Raw genomic sequence first — 22,391 nt, forward strand, 5'->3', positions numbered from 1 at the left:
CATAGCTTTAGTCCTTTTGACATTTAACATTATTCTGCTTTACATTACCAACACTAAATGACAATTGGCTATCAATGACAGCTCAGTAATGTATTTACCAATGGCTTAGCCAAACAACCAATATGGATGGGTAGTAAATTTAAACCGGATTGAACAAAGTAAGAAGCTTAAGCCAAAGGAAATATTGTGTCCAGAGGTAGGAAGGTCGAAAGCAGGTTTGAGATTGACAGGAGTTAAATCCTGTAGAACAGAGTAGAAAGTGAATGACTAATACCTTTCTCTCTCTCATCATCATATATTCTGGCATGTGTAATTGCGCCCCTGGATGGACAAAGAGGGGGTTACAAGAATTGTTAATTCACTTTTGTCAGATATTGAACACATTGGGTTTCCATCGTAACTGTGTCAGACTGTTCAGACTATTCAATGTGAAGCTCACACTGCCATCTAGAGGTACATCACTTCATTGAGGAGAGATATCAAATTAAAGCATTTTTCTTTTTAAAGCATTGTTCATTTTATAAATCTATAAAAATAATGTTTTGTTTGAGGATGGGCCTCTATTTATTTTGAAATATTTGAAAACAATAGAGTCCTAAGTGACAGGCAGCCTACACAGGCCTCAATGTTGTGAACTTGGTGGTGTAATTATGAAGTCATAATTACACCAAAATTCAAAAGCGTTTGACACTGCCTGTCTTCATGGGATGGGAAGGCCGTGAAAGAAATGATAATGTACGTACAGGGGAATTTTGTATGACACTGTATGGGGTTTGTTTTGTTCAAGATAAGGTCTTCCTGCATTCTGTTTTTTTGTGCTGTACGTCTCCTCTCAACTCAGGTCAGTATTTCATGTCGTTTTTTTCTATCGTTCTGACATTTTGATGTGGCTTTTATCAATCCTTCCTACACCACAATCCATACTGTAAAATATAACCAAGAGAACATTATCATATATATGAAGGTGCAAATAGTTACGGCTATTAAATGTGTGTTAAGTTAATATGCAACAAAGAGGTTATTATACATTGACAATTGTATCTATATGCCTTTTCAATTGAGATATGTTTGTGAAATCACAAGTGGGAGTGTCCACCCATAAGTATGATAGATAAATCACCTCCCCTAACACTAGTCTCTCACCCGGGCACAGCAACCCCACACACAGGGCACACAAGCAACGTACGGTATGATTATGTTTGTCATACATCAAGGTTTTTACTCCCTATTGCCCTTATACGCAAGTAATTGCATTTGAAAATACGATTAAAAAAAGTAATAATAGGGATCTGTATAGTTATTGCCGATTCTCTTTAATAGAACATTCAACGTTTTGATTTCTCATTCCATCACGTCAACACATAATATCCTCAACAAAGTCAGGTATTGATGTGTGTGTTTTTTTATATTTTAAAGTTGTTGGTTTTTTTACCTCGTACCGAAGGGTTGCTGAAGGCTATATATATATGACGTCAGCACTTTGCTCCGCCCCCGAGTGTCAACCTACGCAATATCCCGGAAGCTCGGCAAAGGGGCGCATGCGAGAAGTTTTGTTTGGCTTGTCGGTGGTTCCCTCATTTCTTGTAACTTGAGTTGTTGCTGAGATTCACCGTGAGCCAATAACAAGGCCTGAGAAGAAACGTGGACGTCGTTGAATTACCTTAGCCGAGTATCTACATTCAACTGTACTGACAGTTCGTTTTCTCATAGAACTCAACTCGTTAATAGAAAATGACAGAACAATCAAATCTGTTACTGCGTAAACAACTCGGAGGTAAGTTAGCCTGCTCGGCTTTAGTTTAAAGGTTCGCCGGCGGATCAGATGAGCAGCCTGCCACAGTGACTTACAGATTTTCATTTTGTGTGTTGTCTGGTCTTGGGTTAGCGAATTGTAGCTTAATCCAAGTAGCAACATTTGTGTCACGTAATGCTAGCCATGAGGCGGCGTCTGATAATCGCATGTCAAAACGTCCATTATGTCACACATGGCATGTGTGTGCGTGTATGTGACCCGGTGTATTTTTCGGGCGATTTCACCATGGGCTCAAAATAGTCGTGATCCTTTTCGGCCCTGTAACACAGCATCCAGGTTTCTTCAATTCTCATAACGTCATGCCATATAGGTTATGTCATATAGGTGACAATAAGAATAACATGAATATTCTCATATGGATTTGTACTGTGCTATTTTTCCAGAGCTAAACAAGAATCCAGTGGAAGGCTTTTCTGCAGGTCTCATCGATGACGATGACATATACCAGTGGGAGGTCGTTGTTATCGGGCCACAAGATACCCTGTTGTGAGTTGAATACTATGACCAAGTCGATCAAATGCATTCACTTTCTTCCATATCATCTAACCCACAACCAACCCTTTCTTACTTGCAGCGAGGGCGGTTTCTTCAAGGCTCACTTGATATTTCCCAAAGATTATCCTTTGAGACCGCCAAAGATGAAGTTCATAACAGAAGTATGGCATCCTAATGGTAAGGATAAATTATCAACATAAAGTTGTTTGTTGATATACCGGTAAAAAGCATTATTATCATTTATCATAAACATTTATGTATAAGTACATTGGTACATATTAGTGTTTATTAGATACACCAAAGCCAACAAGCGTCATAGAAAACTATATCTATATATGATCCCATACGTTACACACAAGAGTTATTTCTTCGGGGTAATGGGGCCTGACCTAGCCATGACGGGTCAGCTGCTGGGTGTCAGAGAGATGGCTACAGTATTCCCATGTAGAAAAGTCTTAGGTATTCCGATGTATAGTATCCCCAGGTCTTCCCATGTAGAGAATAGCCGTAGCTATTCCCATGTAGAGAATATCCCTAGCTATTCCCATAAAGAGAATAGCTCTAGCTATTCCCATAAAGAGAATAGCCCTAGCCCTAGCTATTCCCATAAAGAGAATAGCCCTAGCCCTAGCTATTCCCATGTAGAGAATAGCCCTAGCTATTCCCATGGAGAGAATAGTCTTGGGTATTCCCATGGAGAGAATAGTCTTGGGTATTCCCATGGAGAGAATAGTCTTGGGTATTCCCATATGATATCTTTTGTGACCCTGGAAAAATACCAGAACATGTTCATTAGGCTCCTTGTTCAAATAGCTTTAGCTGTTCCCCTGTAGGAGTTACCGTAGGTGTTCCCCTGTAGGGCTAACCCTAGGAGTTCCCATGTAGTGTTAGGCCTAGGTGTTCCTCTGTAGGGCTAACCCTAGGAGTTCCCATGTAGTGTTAGGCCTAGGTTTTCCAATGTAGGGCTAACCCTAGGAGTTCCCATGTAGTGTTAGGCCTAGGTGTTCCCCTGTAGGGCTAACCCTAGGAGTTCCCATGTAGTGTTAGGCCTAGGTGTTCCCCTGTAGGGCTAACCCTAGGAGTTCCCATGTAGTGTTAGGCCTAGGTGTTCCAATGTAGGGCTAACCCTAGGAGTTCCCATGTAGTGTTAGGCCTAGGTGTTCCAATGTAGGGCTAACCCTAGGAGTTCCCATGTAGTGTTAGGCCTAGGTGTTCCCCTGTAGGGCTAACCCTAGGAGTTCCAATGGAGGCACTGGCGGTTCTAGACACATTTTACTAGGGGGGCGAAGGAGGGGCCAGTGTTTAACCAAAGGGGCAAAAATATATATTTAAAGATTATAAACTTTATTTTACTTTAAAATCATCAAAACATTTAGTTTGTACAAGAGTTTATAACTTCACCAGTCTGTATTTTTCTGTCAAACTATCTTAAATTGATGGAGCTTATGCCCTAAATCATCAAAACCATGTAAACATTTGTTTTGTACAAGCGTGCAACAGAGGTAGGGTCATAAAAAAAGAAAAAAAAATACAGTACAGGGTACAACATACAGTGTGTCAATGTGAAGAAAAACTGTGGAGAAACTGTTCCCAAGAGGCTGAGCTTACAGGAAGGGTTACAGCAATCTTTCACAGTCTAAAGAGCTCAAAGGAAACTTCCCTGTTCTACTGTTCTTTCCTCATTTAATGATAGCTGCTAACAGAATAAAAAATATGTAAGGGCATGCATTAGATTTCATTGCATAACCATCCCTCCCTACTTAACACCAGCAGATAGCCTACTACTCTTTACTCAAATGTATTTGTTATCCCAATGCAGCAGCCAAAACGGATGAAAATACGTGGTTAACATCACAACATTGTGTAGCCTAGCCCTAGCAAGGATACTCGTTTCTGCTTCAATGAGTTTGCTTAAATATGATTAAGTTTCTAAATCGAGACCACACATTTACAAACTTAATTTCATCATTAGTTTGAGGAACTACAGTAACACGGTTATGTGCAAGAACAAGTCATTTACGAAATGAAATAGTTTTGCTTAGGTTCGACTCTTGCCACAGAAGAAATTGTCGCTCCTTTCTCCAAGAGTAGTCGCTGAGCTCTCATTCACCGAGCAGCAGCAGCACGTTGTTTGGGTGCGCCGCTCTAATTTACCCGTGTAGAACGATGCGTCGCATTGTTTCCGTAAAATCATAATTGTTTTATTTGGTCAGCACGAGGGGGCCACGGGGGGGGGGCAGGGACATGTCTACAGGGGCACTGGCCCTCGAAGGCCCCTGTGTAGAACCGCCGTTGAATGGAGGACTAACCCTAGGTGTTCTAATGTAGGAATATCCCTTAAATAAATTGATTTGTCACATTTTCTTTATGCGTTAGAGTAGGGAAAAAATGCTCAACAGTGCACTAATGTATAAACAGAGGTGCCTAAAATGCAAAACAAAATCTTGTATTAGGTTTTGTAGCAGGCTGTTTACCGATCTTTTACTGAACATGTTACATAAGAAAATGACGCCCAATCATCTTCCACTGACAAGAAACCGATACCTATAGCCCAGTTAAACATTTAACCATTTGCTAGCTAATGTTGAACTAGAAGGAGCGATCCTGACCCACGTATCCCAACGTCTCACATCACTAATTAAAATTGTATACAGATATCAATATTTCTATTCCTAACAACTTTTCTAGGGGGAACTCAATCACTAATTGATTCCAAATCCTCCCCCTCACTTTATATTTTTCCAACAGTGGCCAAGAATGGCGACGTGTGCATCTCTATCCTACATGAGCCCGGAGAGGACAAATATGGCTACGAGAAGCCAGAGGAGCGCTGGCTGCCCATTCATACTGTGGAGACCATCATGATCAGCGTCATCTCCATGTTGGCCGACCCCAATGGAGACTCTCCTGCCAATGTGGATGCAGCTGTAAGCACCATCACCGGTCATGCTCATGGATGCTAGTGGAAGTAGGAAGCTTTCTTTAGCGGAAGGCTTTGGACGTCTACCAGTCAGCCAGACAGTGACATGAAATAGTTGCTCAAACTAGCTGAACCATCATTCATCCATAATATTCATATTTAAATATGATAAATTCATATTTTTGTCCCATTATACGACATCGCCCTAAAAGGCCATTCACACCAGTGGGAAGATATGAACGTTTTTAAATGGTTTAATGTTCCATGAAACTGTATAAAATAGTTGCCACTCGTCCAGGATTTCAAAGTGTTGCCTACACAAGGGTTACAATGCTATTGCTGCTATTAGCAACCGTTACAGTATATGTTATGAGTCTGATGCTGCTATATGACCAGCCGTTACTTCATGTTGTGATCTCTGATTACATTTGCAGAAAGAGTGGCGGGAAGACCCGAACGGAGAGTTCAAGAAGAAGGTAGCGCGCTGTGTGAGGAAAAGCCAGGAGATGGCTTTTGACTAGAAAATCTGACCCGAGAAGAAGGTAGCTACAACTCAATCCATACTCAATGGTTCATACTGAATTACATTTTAAGGGCCTCATCTTACCCCCAGCTTTGAGGTTGATGAACCAATTAAAATCCAATGCATGTTTGACATCACAAGCGGGCGTGTCCACCTAGATGTACAATGGCTAGTTCAGAACCGAGGTTGTTTCAGAAGCTGGCATTGTACCAGCTTGCAGTGATTTTGCTGGCCTTGATGTGGCACAATGGCATCGTCTGGAGGAGTTGTTGAGACCATTCATTGAAAGACGCAACACAAAATTCAAGGACTGTATTTTACCTGTAAATGCAGTAAACGCTGTGATATTTCCACTTGAGAAATTGATGCACAATTCCCTCTTAAAATAAGTATCGTAGCTGAGTTTTGGTATGCAGCAAACAAGTCCCTTTCACTCTTTTGATCCATCATCCGCCACTTATAAATAACCAAGTAGATACTTCAATGCATGACGAAACCACACTCCGCGATTAGACGAAGTTCATCCCTTAAGTTCAACTCACCAGTTCACACCGCTGCAGCATTCTATAATTAAGGACACTATAAATGTACGTAAAAGTGAATAATCATAATGACGTATCTTGAAGTGTGACACAAAAGGTGAAAAGGAAATACTGTACTTCCATCATTAATAAGGATCGTAAAATGTCTGTTTTGTATTTTCAGGATGGATCTGACTGATGAATTGCACTAGGGGTTGCACTTAAACGTCAACGTAACTGCCCCTCGCAGTTCTTCTGAAGGGATGAATGAACGATTGCCTGCACACTAAAATAACACGCAAGGATGTCTACTTTTGAAAGCTGTGAAATCTCAAGTACCATCGTGGTGGTAAACACATTTATTTAGAAATTTTAGGTCTTTCTTTTTTCCATTTGCCAGTATGATATCCGTTGTATAAGAAATTGGTGTGTGAATGACGGATTTAATATTAACCTCTATTGTTAAATCGGTTTCTGTTGCGCTTTCTTGACACTATTTTATTCCCCACATTTCCTAGGCTTACAATATGGAACTGTCTTGGCAATAACTTCCACATTACACACTTTAAAGTAAAAAAAAAAGCAAAAGCTCCTTTTGTGCAGTGTTAATTGAAATAAGTGTGTGTGTGTGTGTGTGAGAGAGAGAGAATTTGTGTTTGTTAGTATTCAATATATTTTCAATTTGCATTTCACTCAAGCTTTGTTATCAATCAGAATTGGATTCGACCGTTGAGCCTCTGCTAAAACGAAGGCCCCTACAGTCCTTGCGGTGACAGGAGTTATTCAAAATATGGTTTGCAGTGAACCAGACCCCAGGCAGAACTGATTAAATAAGGTACAACTTGACATTCCGTTAGATTGTTAAGATAATAGTCACATGACTATGTCTTTTCAGAAAGAGGTCAACTGGGTATTCTGACGCTTTAGTGGTGATATGACTGGATTTGGACAGTTGTTCATTATGTATTAAATCAATGAGGCTCATTCATTGTAACATTGTCATTAGCATTGAAGAAAAAACAATCCTTTAATTGCTTCCTCCTTCTATGACCTGTGCAAATACTGTTACGTTGTATCAACTGCATTGGGCGACAAAATTAAGTAATATAATTACTAAAACAAATTATTTGCTCAAACTTTTAAAATTAACAATAATACATTCTGAAACCGAATATAACATTATTGTGTTTATCATTTCATGTTATGCAAGTCTGCGGGGGGGGGGGGGGGGGGGGAAAGGGGAACTCGAATTTGATTATGCACAGATTTGCTAGACATTTTGCTATGAGACTTTCTAAACTATTTATTTAGATACATTAAATGCATGATTGTTGTTTGGGTATTTTGTTTTCAGTCTGCCGTGCTGAGCCATTGTTGATGTAATCCTGATGTGTGTAACATTTCAGAAGTTTAGAATCTGTGTTTTTCCCCACAATGCTCCTGTTCCCCTTCCACCTTGCTGAGGGTTCCTTCTCATGAGGGACATACATGTCCACATGCTGCCTTACTTTGACTCCCTGCAAGTGGGGTCTAAAATACATTCTCATCTATAAGCCTCTGTGGCAGTTCTGAGAAGGCAACAAACTCATGACCATCACACACAAATGTCACCTGTAACATTCATATAATATATCTATACATATCGATATATGTATATTATTTGATGCATACGAAAGAATCCCCCCATATCCATGAAGCAATTTGCCCACGTCTTGTGTTTTCATTTCAGACCCCGCATGAAAGATGAGAACTTGAATTTAGTTACGTTTGTATCAGAAGACTTATCCTAATTTAAGTCTGAAATACTTGATTGTGACTAACAATCCACGAGCAAAAAGCAAATGAGCTCAAGCATATTTTTGTGTAATATAAATATTTGAAAACTATCCCAAGGTGTGTGTGTTCATTTGATAACCCTAACGAACGTGTGCGTAATGCTTGTGTCAAAGGCGACGTCCCAAGCCCTACATTAATATCATTACATTATATGTAAATATGAAAAAATTACACCTTGCATCAATGGCTTGAATGGAAAAGCTATAGTCAATTGATTCACTTTGATTAATTTATTTTGTCCTGGGTGAATGGGAGTCTAATTATAAGCACTTTGTGGACATATCCTTCTCTCTGAGGAGGTGGTTAAGTGTTGGTCCGTGATTGCTATATAAGGATAGGCTATACAGGTATACCGTAGCATTCAGTGAGGGGGTGACTCAAAATGCTTAATTAACAAGCATTCAAAGTGGAGGAATACTTTAAAGTACATTGACAAGTGTTACATATACTGTGCTGCAATCTAAGACGTTAGTTTCATCCAACATGTGCATTCAATGCATTTCAATATCCTGAATATCAATATTCTGATGTTTAACCAGCATTGAACTACCTTGTCCCATTTTGTGAGTACTTTACTCGGTATCCACTATGACTAATTACACTGTACTTAATGGTACTGATGTCATGGTGGTGCTGAAATGCACAACTGATTTTATGCACAAGCTGTTTGAGTGAAGGTTTGTTTGCAATGGAATAACATTGATTTATTTGAGCGTGTTTCAATTGTGAAAATAAGCAATAAATATGGATATGAGAAGATTCTTGGTTTAACCTTCGTATTCTCATGTCTCATGTCTGGGCCCTTAAACCCCTTGTTGTAATGTGCTGACTATTTTTTTCCCCACCAATGGACACAACATATCCACCTGGGTGATGTCACACTTTATTAAGCGCGCACACACCTAATATGAAATTCACAACCCAATACTTTCAGATTTATATGATTGCTTTATTTCATTAAGCACCAGCTCAATATGATTAACAACCAGATGAGTGAAGGTATATTTCTGGACTGCATTAAGTACAAAATCCTCATGTCCGAACGTAAGTATTCAAAATAAAGAAAAAGTAATCCATTCTTGCACAAGTAATAAGACACAGGTTGAGGTCATTTACTGGCCAGGAGCAGACAGACTTTTGTTCATGAACTGCCTCTTGACAAAGCACACCCACCACTGAAAACACAAAACACAATTGTTAGGCCAGTGCAGACATTTACAAATAGAACATATCTTTTCTCAAAACGTAAATACCAAATTACAGATTTGGTCATTTGAGAGCACAATTTCTCACCTTGCTTGGCTTGTCTGTCGCGGAATCAAACACACGGTCACATAACCTCAAGCCAGTCTCCTGGCGAAGCTGCTGGAGGTAGGATCTCATCGTCTCTGGAAGGGAAACCGACAATGGGTTCACGGACAGAGAAGAGTAGATTGCGTCATAACTTAACAAGCCATATTTTTACATAGGATAGTTGGGTATTCAGACAGCTTTTTCATATTTAGATAAAAGATATGTTTTAGAAATAAGTAGGGTAAAATATTTTTATTAATTAGTAAAAAATATTGTGGGATATGATCATTCTAAATCATTACTCCCCTCAAAATAAGCACTTGCTCATTTGAATTAAAAAGGATTTCGGATGGATGCTTTGTAATGTCTCCCTCTATTCTCTAATTGTAAATCAAATAATTATATTTATGCTTTTGCCACAGCAACAGTTAACTAAAATGTATAGAACAATGCACCATTTCTTTCTAATGGAGTAATTCCTTACCTAGTTCAAGTACTTAATGAAGTACAAATTAATAATAGCTTCTGGGAAATAAATGACTAATTAATATGCCCTTTGATAAAAACTTTCTTACCGTCCTCCTGTTTGTTAGCTGGCTTGGCGTACATGGCGTTCAGAGGGAAGCCAGGCTCTCCAGGAATGGGGAAGGCGGTAATGCCCAGGGTGTACATCTCCTTCTCCCCCTGGCCCCTGGAACTACACTGTAGACACAAGAGTACACGATTAGATCCTTAAAGTCCCACCGAGGATTTTTCTGAAACCAAGATGTAGTGTGGTGTTGACCGACTATGGGGAGAAACTTTTAAATCGTGGCAGGAATTTGAAATCAATCAACAGGATTTGTTCATTTCAGTATTAACGTTCACAGAAGGCTTGTTTTTCATTTTCCAGATCATTGTTAGTCCTTTACAATCTGCCCTTAGGTGCTTTCATAACTACAGTTTGGTATAAAGCAACAACGACTTTAATTACAAATAACCAAATTTCTACCATTTGGTCACTAAATAATTAGATAAAGACAGTATTTCTGTGAGTGACCACAAGCATATGCTTTATATAGTCCGAAATTATTTTGATGAGTGTGTTTATTATTTCCAGTTTCGGCCAAGTGTAAATTCAACCCACAATACACTATTTTTTGGTTTACTTTCTATAGTTTGGTCAGATCGCGTTCACACCTAATGCCAACCGAATCAGAGTACACCCGGAAGACCCCCGTTTTTAAGCAGACTAGAGTTTGTTTGCTTGGTCCCCCCCCCCCCCGAGTTTGAATAAGCGTTCTCCCCACCCTAAATGAACCCTGCTAAGAAAGGGAATCACTTCAGTTTGATGATAAAGGACCAAACAGCTAAGGTGTACAAACACCCTATATTAAGTTAATGCTGTTCTTATTATTTACCTTCTGTAGCTTCTTTAGGCATTCAGAAATGTACAGTGTGACATAGATGAGTGTCCTGTCTGCCTCATTCTGAAAGACAAGAGTACAACGAAAAACATTCATATGAATATATGAGCACGTGAAATATGCAGTAGGTGGCGATCTTTTCAGGGTTTTAAATTAAATAGGATGGGGTGCGCCGTATGGGAGCCAAGAGGGGACTGAATAGTTGAGGGCAGCAGAAAGACAAGCTGTGGCATGTGGAAGAACATAACATGCACAGGCCTCGAGCAAAACAGGAACCGGCAGAGAGAGGTCTGCTGCTAGATGTTAAAAAAAAAAATGTACCTCAACTTGTGTGAAGCTACAAATACCTATAACTTATCCAGAAGGATGGAGTAAGCAATAAACGTTTACTGACCTTAATTTCGTAGTTCTTAAAGAAGACGTTGGCTTTGAAGTAGTAGATGGCCTCATCAATTATGTCGGTATCTTTGGCTGGAAAAAGCAATACAGGTTGATACCGCTACAAAACCAAGAATTCAATGTCATTGGACTACCTTGAATTTGCTTTTAACAAAAAAGACCCCGCTGATTCAAATGGACACATGAATATGCCATATCACATACGTAAGTTTTGCATCATTGGTTTGCAACTAACCATATAAGGAAGCAGAAATGCAACAAGGAAATAAATATGACGTAACAAGCGCATTCAAAATATCCTCAATAATACTGTACCAATCAAGTCAGTGGATGAAGAAAATACTGAAAGCTAAAAAGAGTAAAGCAAGACCTACTCTCTTTTGCAGCTGGTCCTTTGAACTGGGTTTTTAAGGGAAGCAAAGCCATGTTCCCCACCAGTTTGGTGTCACCGTCCAACAAACCTGAATGATACGCCTGGAATGAAACGAGTTTCATTTAATTGTAATGCATGTAATTGTCAGACGAAACATTATTGTAAACGGGTATTAACCCGTTTCAGTAACAATGTTGTGGCATCAACGACAGCAAAAAAAAAAAACATACGCGTATGCGCTAATAATTAACCCATTTGATGACAGCTATTTGTTCTCCCAGTTTGACTTGTTTAATCGCAAATGATTTAAGGTTGCACGGCGATGTGCTGTCAAACTTGCTCGTTCTAGTTTCATCATTTTGGGTTGCTAGCAAGCTAGCTGGGCTAGCAAGCTTGTCATCCCAAATCAAATCAACACTTTATCACCACAGGTCTTTTCTTTTTATCGGCACAATGATCATCTTCGATCTATGAAATGGAAAAACATAGCATTGACCTTTTCATCGTTACTTACCGGCATCTTGACAAATATCAATCGTTCTGCTCGGCGAAAGAAAACCGTCAGCGATGCAAGACGCTGCTTCCGCCTATCCCACCCTACGGCTTTACAGGAAGTAGGCTCGTGTAGAGAACAAGAAAGACCACAAGAGGGCGATGGTGCGCAAGTGACGATGAATGGCAAATTGTTCGTAAAAAATAATCATGAACACGTCACAACATCATCCAGCAAAAATAATCTGTGCATATTTATTTAAAATCACATACAAGTCTTAAACAAGAAAAATAAAAGCAAATGCTTGAAGATAAATAAAAATGCAGACAACTGATATATACAAAGATGGTAACCTTCGCAGCATTGTGGGAGTCACCGTGCATCTTGTTGTTTTGAATCAATGCATTGTGTTTTTGATTGACCCGCACATGCATTTTTCAGGTACAATTATTTCAGCATCCTCTCAACTCCCTACGCTGTCTTGAAATAATTCATCCTCCTGCTGGTTTCCAGAATCTTCTTCTAACTCCTATGGAGAGGTACAGAAAGAAATAGGACGGATTTCAGTATATATATTAGCAGTTTATATTATATAATTAGTCCATCAAACCATTGATTTTTTAATATAATATAGACAGAATCACAGGTGCTAGACCACAGATCCCTGCACCATAATGATCCTATGTTGTTCTACTTTGTTTAGAGCTATACTTCAGATTACCATAATTTAAGGCTGGCCCGAATACATAATTTCAAGCTTTGGATAATCGTTGCAATTTCTCACATTGGCAGTTTCGATGGTACAGAAGTATTTGAATAATATTTAAATGTCCAAATACTAAACAAACAAAGGATAACTCGGTTATTTGAATATTTAGGGCCTCTCCTGCCAAAGCACTTTTAACTTGATTGCAGATGAGGACTTTCCCATAAAAGCTATAGGCCAAGCTCCAACATAGGAAGACAACATCAGATCACGCCACTTTGCACAATACCTTCGGCTCCTTGAACTCCAGGTCTTCTCCATACTGAATAGAGAAGTCAATATTCTGCAGAACTATATTGATTCCTTCCTCATCGGAGCGGTCGAACGGAAGAAATCTCACCATGCTATAGTCATCAATCTGGTGACAAAGAAAGACAGCCATCGGCAAAATAATATTTCTCTTCATTCCAATGCACCGATTGTTTTGTAGTGTTTTCGATCAAATAAGAGCATAAACCATAGTGTTAAAGATTAGAAGGAGAGCAAAGGAAAATACCACATGAAGACATCTCCAGTATAATAGATGTCAAAAGCACCGGAAATGATAGCTTGATTGAATTGAACTTACCAGCTCACAGATAGCCTTAGTGAGCTTATCAAACTTCTTGCTTCTGAAGCTGGCCGAGTTATCTTCCATCATTGAAAACATATCTGGGTCAAGATATCTGATAGTTAAAGAAAAAACATTTTAATCATTGTATTGACTGAATGATGGATCTATATTTAGGTGTCTATAATGAATCAATATAATTTTCTTAGCATAAAGAACCAAGTCTTACTTCAACGAAAACAAATGGAAAGCATGGCTGACGATATCATTATATTTGGTGAACATTTTCAAAATAATCCCCACAATGTACGTGCATTGTGCACCAGCATTGTATGTGAACCCGCTCCCATCATTCATGCCCAATATTCTACCATGATTAAGATCAACATTAAAAAAAGGAAGGCCTGTCTTTGACAGATTTGATTGCGACCATTTCGCAAAACATGACTGAGCTCAGGAAGACACCCACTTCTCTATCTCCTTCTTGGCCTTGGGGCTCAGCAGGTCCATCTTGGTCATGATGTTGACCTGAGGGATCTCCAGAGACACCATGGCGCTCAGCGCAGCCATCACTCCAGAGATGAACTGCACACAATAAAAACAAGGAACCGTTGACCACGGAAATTCAGTATGTTGCTTCACATTGTGCCGATTAGGCATTGTAGGTTTCTAGTGTATGTTAAAACACTGATTGATAAGAAGCTTATAGTTTCATGTGACTAAGTTGACTCGAATGACTTCAAAGTAGTACAAATGTTGTACTCATTATTATTACTAGCAAAAAAATGTCAATATATATTTAATAACTAATTTGACAAAATATATAGTATAACCTTGAAGGTCTCCACCATGAACTGCGAGTCCACCAGAAAGACACCACACACACGAAACTCCCACTGCTGCAGTTGCTCCACCAGCTGTTTCATCACGGGCAGATGTGTGTAGAGCTCAATCTGACCTGCAGAGCACAACCAGAGTTTGACAGGGCACCTCTGGTGCCCAGGGGGACATCGAAAACCACTCAAAAATGTCAATCCCAGCAATGAAACCTGATCACAAAGTGTTTTGTAAAGATTCTTAAAAGACACCAATGTCTAATCAATGATTCAAATAATATAAGACCATAATATTATTTTAAAATAATACAGTGCTTCTGACTCGATTAGAAAAGGTCAAAACATAAATAAGGGACTCCAATCTACATTGTAACATGAATACCTGGTTGAATGTGATCATTTCTAATATTACTTATAAATGTAGGACGCTACCTGGGCAGTCAAAGAGTATGTAGTCGTCCTCGACATGGCCCAAATTCTCCTCCAGCCAGTCCAGATTATTGGCCAAGTACTCCATGCAGAAGACCAAACCTCCGTTTGGGCCAAACCTGAGAGACGGATCTTCCATCACATCATCTACCTGTATAAGCTCACGGATATCTACAATCAACAAACAAACAAACAAAAACAGTTTTGTGATGTACAGAAAAAGGGTACAATTAGTTAGAATAAATACGCTAAAACGTGGCCAATCTGTGTTGAGTCATCGATTGATGATTTAGGTCCATAATGGAGCAGCAGTTTAAATGATCATCTCGATCTCACCTGCCATGACAGGATAGCTGAAATGTTCGGCAGCGGGGTCAAGATTGACCACTTGAACAGAGCGATTGATGGCCTCTGCATGTTGTACCAGAGTAGCGCAATATGTACTCTGAAATGCAAGCATACCGTATCACATCAAATCTTGTATTCTCTATGTGTTACATAGTATATCTTGAACAGAGCCATTCTGGCGGGGTATGCATGCATTTCCCACCATTCAACTCAACTTTTGTTGATAAGTTAGCAAATTGCTATATAGCACTTCATTCTTACCTTGCCACTACCAGCCGGCCCCATCACTAACTGTGCGTAACGAGGCATTCTGCCTCTCCGGTCCAAACCTTTTCAGTTGGTGCTCACCTCTCGAAGATGGGGAGAAAAATATTGTTATACAGAAGCAAGGACCTATTAAAGAAGCACCCACGTTTATGAATAGCTATTGCATTTTCTTCTTCGTCCCCTGATGGATGTATCAATCACTGAAGTGCACACTGCCCCCAGTAGATCAAAGAGGTGAACTGCAACTTGAAGACAAAAAGCATAAAAGCATACAAATATCAAAACCGTTGATATTTGTAGCAAAAGCATACAAATATCAACGGTTGTTTACTTACGTTGATGTTCTACTGATATGGCCTACTGTAATAAGTGCGTTATTGGCATCCAATATCTTCATGAGATTCAAAACGCTTGGAACTACATGTAAAACATTCTTACATAAAATGCATACAACATAGGAACGTACTAATGTATTTAATAATTTAGTAATGCAAGTAATACTAATGCATTTTAATTATTATCTATTTTGTTGATGTTAATGTCGCTGGCTGATCTATAATGTTGTTTTATTTGGCATGCCATCACGTAAACAAACTTGGCAAAAGACTGGCGGTCTGCCACGGTCGGTCATAGAGACGCGCACATTCTGGTCGGACAGCCCATAATTCATTGCGCGACTACGAAACAGCAGATAATGGTGACGTCAGGTTGGGGATCCTGGCTTCGGACTATACGGAAACTCAACATGTATCTTTTAAAATGCAAGTTACGGTTGTGTTCGTTACAAATAATATTCTAAAATCTATTTGCACCCACTTACCGTCTGCATGCCTAGGGGGGTTCGGTTGTTTCAGCGTTTAATAACATTAATTTACATAACTTTAGGTCGAGACAGTCGCATATTTTAGACGCTATTCAAATGGTTCGTTTAATGACAGGGCTATCACTAGCAACGTTTATAATACACACCCGTAAATATGAACTGTTTTTAGCTTACGTGTATTGTAAACACTGTTCTAAGCCTGTGAAATTAGTGCTGAAGAAGCTTGGCTTGAACGCCAGAAGCTCCTTTGCTGAGTGACTCAATGGTACTGGCTAGTCTGTAATCAGCTGTTAACTTACCTTGACCGCCTGCTTGTCTCATAATGTCATGTTAGTAATGTCAAATTCCGTTAAAGCACCATTGAAACGTTTAGATAATCGTTGCTATTATTTTTGCCAACTAAGGAGCTAATCATTAATGAAATCATTCATTCAAACGTTTTGGGAAAGTTATTCAAGACATGACATGCTTCCAGAACATGACTACTTGACAGCAAGGGTTTAGATTGCAGATACATGTGAACTAGGTTGTTTGTTGTCAGCAAATGTAAAGGTTCAAAGTGAAGTTTTGCGGAAAAGGGAGAGAAAGAAACATTTGTTTGGCCAAAACGGCACTGTCATTATAAGGGAAATACTGTTTATGTTTTTCCCAGAAAGCTATATGAGCTTCTTCAATCGTCAGAGAAACGTTTGGTCCACTGCATAATATATTTGTGTTTAAAAGTTTTTCAAGCATTTGGTTTACACGTTTTTACTATTTATTTAGCAAAAGAAGAGCTTTCTGCATGTATTACATATGTACATGCTTCCCATGTCTTCAGAGACGTAGGATATGAGATCGTGATATGGAGGACGGCCAATGTGGGGGGGATCTGGAATACATGATCCAAGATGAAGACACCCTTATTGAGGGGGTCAGTAACCAGGTGCTATTTGTGGTGGTGCTCAGTTTCGCTTTCCTTGGAGGCTTACTGACTTTACTCTGCAGGTATGGTATTAATATTCTGGGTTCACGATCCATTATTTTACTGGTATCTCAATGTGGCTTTGGTAAACTGGCTTGCAAGATTATTTTTTTAAATGCTCCAACGCATCTGTTCTGAGTTGCCAGATCCAGAAATCTAAAACCTGAGCCAAGGTATTTAGAAGAATCACAACACAGTGTTTATGAAAAATATAGCCCCTCGATTATAACTAAGGCAGGCGTTGGAATGCATAGCATATCTCCGTGTCTTGATTCGTCAAACACCTTGCATCTGTTTCTGTATTTCTAGATGTATTTACTCTAAATGTGGCATCTAAGGTACTGAAGTAAGAGACATTATCTAAGATGGATTATTTACAAAAATCATGCAAGACACTCTTCAGAGATTATTATTTTATTCAAGCAACATAGGCCTTCTGAAAATACTTTTTGACTCAAGTTATGGCATATGATCATTAAACATGTCTAGCTTCTGGTTTATGGTGTTATTCTACCAGATGCATGTTTCTATAGGAGTTTGGATTTTAGAATGTTGAAATCTGCATTGAGTAAAATTATCATGTTGCTAGCAGTAGCAAATGAGATCACATCAGCATGTCCTTTTTAGATTTTAAAATAAATCCATCTTATTTTTTGAAACCATCAACCTATTAAATGACGGTTCTGCCCTTTGACCTTTGCAGAGAGGAACATCAGGACATTCATCCAGAGAACCAGGAACACGTCCGAGCTGTTCGAGAACAGCTTCAGTCTGAGCAGGTGAGGAAATCACAAAGTCATCATAGTCACAAGAAAAATACATCAGACTCTATAGTATTGGACAGACTAGGTAGATAGATATGTTAATTCATAATAAGAATGACCTCATTACATAAAGCGCCTTTTATTCATGTAGGGACATAACAATAACAATGATATAATCTAGGGATATTTTTTTATAATGTCTTATTTTTGGTAATCCTTGCGACTATGAGCCCATTGTGTGTAACTGTGTTCTTGCAAAGACCTCTAGCATATTTGTTTCGTGCAACCCCTAGTAGCGTTCCACTAATGCTCCTACCAAGTATGGCTTGCTTGTCTCCGGGCTGCTGAGCCTGTCCAGGTGTCCCTACAGTGGCTTCTTGATGACTCCATTTGTATCTCCTGCTGCTATAGAGGATTACAACTGATAGGTAGCAGGAAATATGTGGTAATGCCTGATGTCTTGTCTTCATGGCCGAAATTGTGTTATATAGGGGAGTTCACTATCAGTAGTCGAAAAAACTAAACTTGAGTATAAAATCAAACCACATGATGGGTTACAATGGTTGAGTTGTATGATGAGTTTGTCAATAAGTGAAGCTCACTTGAACAGGCTTTGTCATTGTGTTCTGATGTATGTCCATATGTGAATGTCATATGGTCGAGTCAAGTGATGTTTTGATCAGGTTGGAGAGGCCAAAACATTCTGCATATAATGGGAGTTGGTGCACACTTTTTCAACCACAGTTTAATATAATTGTACTACAATCCAGCCCCACAGCAGTGAACTCTATATGGGAACAATGCATTCTGTCATTTCATCACAGCATTCTGATAGCATTGATGCAGAACAAACATAACTAGAAAATGCATTTCCTGCAGAAAATGCAGTGAGTGCTGTTGTGCATAGTGAGGTTGAAAATATGTTTTAACAAAGCCACATAGATTAAGACATAAGGAAACGTTAAATGGCTTAAATCAAGTGAAGGGATTTGAACAAAAGTTCAAAAGTCTAAATGTAGTAAACAATGTAAACATGCACACCATTTAAGACAAAGTAAATGGTTGGAAACAAATAAAGGGATAGCTGAATGAAAAGCAAAAAGCATTGCTAAAAATGCATAAATGTAAAATGAATTGAACTGAAGAATCTGAAAGGTCAAATGTATTGCCCTGCACTGCTGGTGTGTGTGTGTGTGTGTAACAAAAAAATATTATTATAAAATTTGCTATTCTGACGTTTAAAATTTGAATGGAGTCTCTAGGGGAAAAATTGAGGAAGGAGATAGGTCCCAAAATTTTTAGAGAATGAGAAAGAAAGAAAGAATAAAATTTATGGAGAACAATAGTTGAGCACTGCATGCAGCACTCACCTAACAAACGAACAAGTCAATTCATCCACTAGCAGGAATATTCACTGTGATAGCCATACGCCAATGAAGGTTTAACGGCACTCCCATGATAAGCATATCTACAGCATAGGTTAACACAAATAAAGGAGGTAACTGTTATTTTAGCACGCCTTGTTGCACAAAGCCTGTAACAATTCCACTCTGTTAATGTGTGGTATTCCTCTGCTGTGACAGGATGAAAACCCTGCGGAAGCCAGGCAGCAGTATTACACAGACATGTCCTGCCCGGTGTGTCTGCAGCAGGCCGTGCTGCCTGTAGAGACCAACTGCGGACACCTCTTCTGTGGTGAGAGCCAGACTCATAGGCTGTACTCCGGCTCCTTAAATGTAGTCTTCTGGATAGATACCCAGATGGTAAAACATCATCAAACAGAGACACTGCTGATGGATGAGGTTAGGGGTAGGAGAAAAGTAGGACTCTTTTTGTTCTGTTAATACTCTGTCCCCGCAATATAGGAAATATCTGGACATGGTCTAATTAATTTAGTACTTTTACCATGGAAATATGTACTATTGGTTGTTAGTGATGTTTTTGGAAGCAAATCATTATGTTTGTGTAATAATGAGCAATGGAAAAACTTAGCAAGTTTTATCAGGAAGGTACACAACTATTTACAGGTATTAGGCTAAGGATTGTCCTTATTTTAATACCATTTCCTGAGGCGGCCACTAGAGGGTAGCCGTTTACATCTGCACCTCTAATATCTTCCTAATCAATGGACATTGATTAGGAGTCTTGTCAAAACATCTTCTGCATATCATTTGTAAGATCAGGCTCCACTTCAAATAAGGGATTTTTTTTCAGATCGTCAAAAATGATGTGTTGTATATGCTTTGTTTGTGCATGTGTGTGTGTTTGTTTAATTTATTTATCATTATCTAAGAATACATATGAGTTATTTAGTTAATGTAGAACTATGCTGTGTTGTTTTGCAGGTCCCTGCATCGTAGCCTACTGGAGGTATGGAACCTGGCTGGGTGCTATACACTGTCCCATCTGCAGACAAATGGCAAGAGTTGATTCATATGACTATCATTTTAAATTAGCAATTTTTATTATCTTACCTGGATTCTTCCCCAGCTTCTTTATTTTTAGCTCAATAGAACTACAGCAAATCACAAATTAATGTTTATTCACTAACAAAGGTTAATGCGGAATTTAATATATTTTTAATAAATTTCATGGGAATCTTTCTAGAATAAAAATAAAAGTTGCCTTGCCTCAAAGTACACTGCATGTACCCCTTACCGCGCAAACATAGCGATGACCCCCTCTTCACGGCTGACTCCAAATCAGTATGACTCTAGCACCAATCCTGATCATGTGTCCCCTGTCCCCCTATCTCCTTGTGTCCAGGTGACGCTGCTTTTCCCCCTGTTCCAGGAACACGACTCCCCCCAGCGGGTCCAGGATGGGGAAGCCGTGCCCCAGCTCATCCACCGGGACATCAACGACTACAACCGCAGGTTCTCAGGGCAGCCCCGATCCGTGAGTACCCCGCAGCTATGCGTCCTACACAGATATACAATCCAATGTGATCAGTGCCACTGGGCCATGTGTCTTTTATTGTAGCTGCATTTTGGATTTTAGTTGGTATTGTATAGATATTAAAGGGGCACAAATCTGCTGAAGATGCATCTAACATCTTCAAACGGACTGTTAAGTCAAAGTATTAACAGATTTGTACATTTGTACATTTGCACTTTGAACTCAATACATCAAGTTCAATCACGTGTCACGTAGACGCAGGCAGAGTGAGAACCTTGGGGTTCAAACCCACTACTTTCAAGCTGGGGATCAATCCCCCAGGCCACGACACTATCCCGCCTCCCTGTTTTCCAAAGTAACCTGGAGAAACGCAGCATAAAGACCCAACCTATGCACCTTGTGGCTCTCCCTCCCGTTCAGCTGATGGACCGCCTGCGAGACGTGCCCACCCTGCTGCGCCACGCCTTCAGGGAGCTCTTCTCCATGGGAGGCCTCTTCTGGATGTTCCGCATCCGGATCCTGCTGTGCCTGGTGGGCGCCCTCACCTACCTGGTGTCTCCGCTGGACTTCCTGCCCGAGGCCCTGTTCGGCCTGCTGGGCTTCATGGACGACTTCCTAGTCATCCTGCTCCTCTTCGTCTACATCTCCATCATGTACAGGGAGGTGGTGACGCAAAGGCTCAACGGCTGAGCGGGGGGATGGGGGAGACGTCCCGTGGGCGATGATCTCGACGTTACCCCCAACGCGGAAGGAGAACTTCAAATGAGACTGGAAGAATTCCGGCGGAGAATGAATCTCTTGGGACTGGTTATTGTTTTGTTTTGAGGGATTGAGAGTTTGAGTTTTTTTTCCACATCAGTATGTACAATCCATGTACACAGATTCCGCAATACCTGGTGTTGTAACCTAGATGTCTGTCACAACAATACTGCATTGTAATCCATTTTTCCAACACTGGTCATTTCGATACTTGTGTGATCCATTTTAAAGGACAGCATGTTGGACAACAAGGCAAATACCGAATGAAACATATCGCAGCTGGCACATTGTATTTTGTATGAAAATGCATTTATTGCAATATAAACTAATGTGAATTATTCTAATTGTACTTAACTTGAATTTGGCATACTGGCATCATTCTGGTTTAAATGTGCTAATATCAACAGGATATGTGTAGTGTGTTTGGTGCCTTGTTCAAACATTTTTTTGATGAAACAGTGATATTACACTGAAATTAAATAAGGCTGCTCTCTGTTGCTTTTGGGAATGTAGGAGCAGAATAAAAACAATTCCAATGATACAGTTAAGTTAGTTTCAGTAAAAAAGGTTTTGTTTTTACCTTCACCCAGATTATCCAAAATGGGTAAAGAAACACATATGGGCTGGTTCTGTTTGGTATCCTGATGTTAGTGAATTGGGGAGGGGGAATCATTAGTTGCATGATTATTGTGCATTTATTATGTTCTTTATTAAACAAATAAGGGATTTCTTACCGGAAGTTTTTTGCTGGCAACTGGTAGTGCATTGCATTAATTGAATTGCAGCTTTTTAGTTTCTTCGTTTTTTATGGAAAATAAAAACTTGCAATTGATTGTATTATTAAATAATTTGTAACCTAACGGTCAGAAACTGGAAAACAAAATAATTAAGAAATCATACGATCAAATATGATTG

The 22,391-nt window shown here is 39.5% G+C and overlaps 4 protein-coding genes across 4 annotated transcripts; 2 read left to right on the top strand and 2 right to left on the bottom strand.

Annotated features, from left to right (window-relative positions):
- The first annotated feature begins 1,548 nt into the window (after positions 1 to 1,548).
- ube2g1b (ubiquitin-conjugating enzyme E2G 1b) lies at positions 1,549 to 7,476 on the top strand. Its single transcript, XM_079735989.1, has 6 exons — positions 1,549 to 1,774; positions 2,197 to 2,299; positions 2,388 to 2,485; positions 5,057 to 5,235; positions 5,663 to 5,770; positions 6,457 to 7,476. Exons 1-5 carry the CDS (start codon positions 1,732 to 1,734, stop codon positions 5,747 to 5,749), a joined length of 510 nt encoding a protein of 169 aa, XP_079592115.1. The 5' UTR covers positions 1,549 to 1,731; the 3' UTR covers positions 5,750 to 5,770; positions 6,457 to 7,476.
- A 1,560-nt stretch (positions 7,477 to 9,036) lies between these two features.
- Positions 9,037 to 12,187, bottom strand: arpc3 (actin related protein 2/3 complex, subunit 3). Its single transcript, XM_079734204.1, has 7 exons — positions 12,094 to 12,187; positions 11,581 to 11,680; positions 11,202 to 11,278; positions 10,802 to 10,870; positions 9,977 to 10,103; positions 9,402 to 9,496; positions 9,037 to 9,283 (listed from the first exon to the last, which is right to left on the bottom strand). The coding sequence occupies exons 1-7, from the start codon at positions 12,097 to 12,099 to the stop codon at positions 9,221 to 9,223; spliced, it is 537 nt and encodes a 178-aa protein (XP_079590330.1). The 5' UTR covers positions 12,100 to 12,187; the 3' UTR covers positions 9,037 to 9,220.
- gpn3 (GPN-loop GTPase 3) lies at positions 12,186 to 15,435 on the bottom strand. Its single transcript, XM_079734203.1, has 8 exons — positions 15,263 to 15,435; positions 14,990 to 15,098; positions 14,657 to 14,824; positions 14,222 to 14,346; positions 13,858 to 13,973; positions 13,407 to 13,503; positions 13,068 to 13,196; positions 12,186 to 12,601 (listed from the first exon to the last, which is right to left on the bottom strand). The coding sequence occupies exons 1-8, from the start codon at positions 15,308 to 15,310 to the stop codon at positions 12,536 to 12,538; spliced, it is 858 nt and encodes a 285-aa protein (XP_079590329.1). The 5' UTR covers positions 15,311 to 15,435; the 3' UTR covers positions 12,186 to 12,535.
- Positions 15,436 to 15,963: 528 nt separating this feature from the next.
- On the top strand, positions 15,964 to 22,207 carry rnf170 (ring finger protein 170). Its single transcript, XM_079734219.1, has 7 exons — positions 15,964 to 16,029; positions 16,912 to 17,078; positions 17,759 to 17,834; positions 19,403 to 19,514; positions 20,165 to 20,238; positions 20,586 to 20,717; positions 21,138 to 22,207. Exons 2-7 carry the CDS (start codon positions 16,936 to 16,938, stop codon positions 21,405 to 21,407), a joined length of 807 nt encoding a protein of 268 aa, XP_079590345.1. The 5' UTR covers positions 15,964 to 16,029; positions 16,912 to 16,935; the 3' UTR covers positions 21,408 to 22,207.
- The last annotated feature ends 184 nt before the right edge of the window (positions 22,208 to 22,391 follow it).

Source organism: Pollachius pollachius (genome assembly GCF_949987615.1).
Source record: "Pollachius pollachius genome assembly, chromosome: 4".
In the NCBI taxonomy this organism is placed as follows: domain Eukaryota; kingdom Metazoa; phylum Chordata; class Actinopteri; order Gadiformes; family Gadidae; genus Pollachius; species Pollachius pollachius.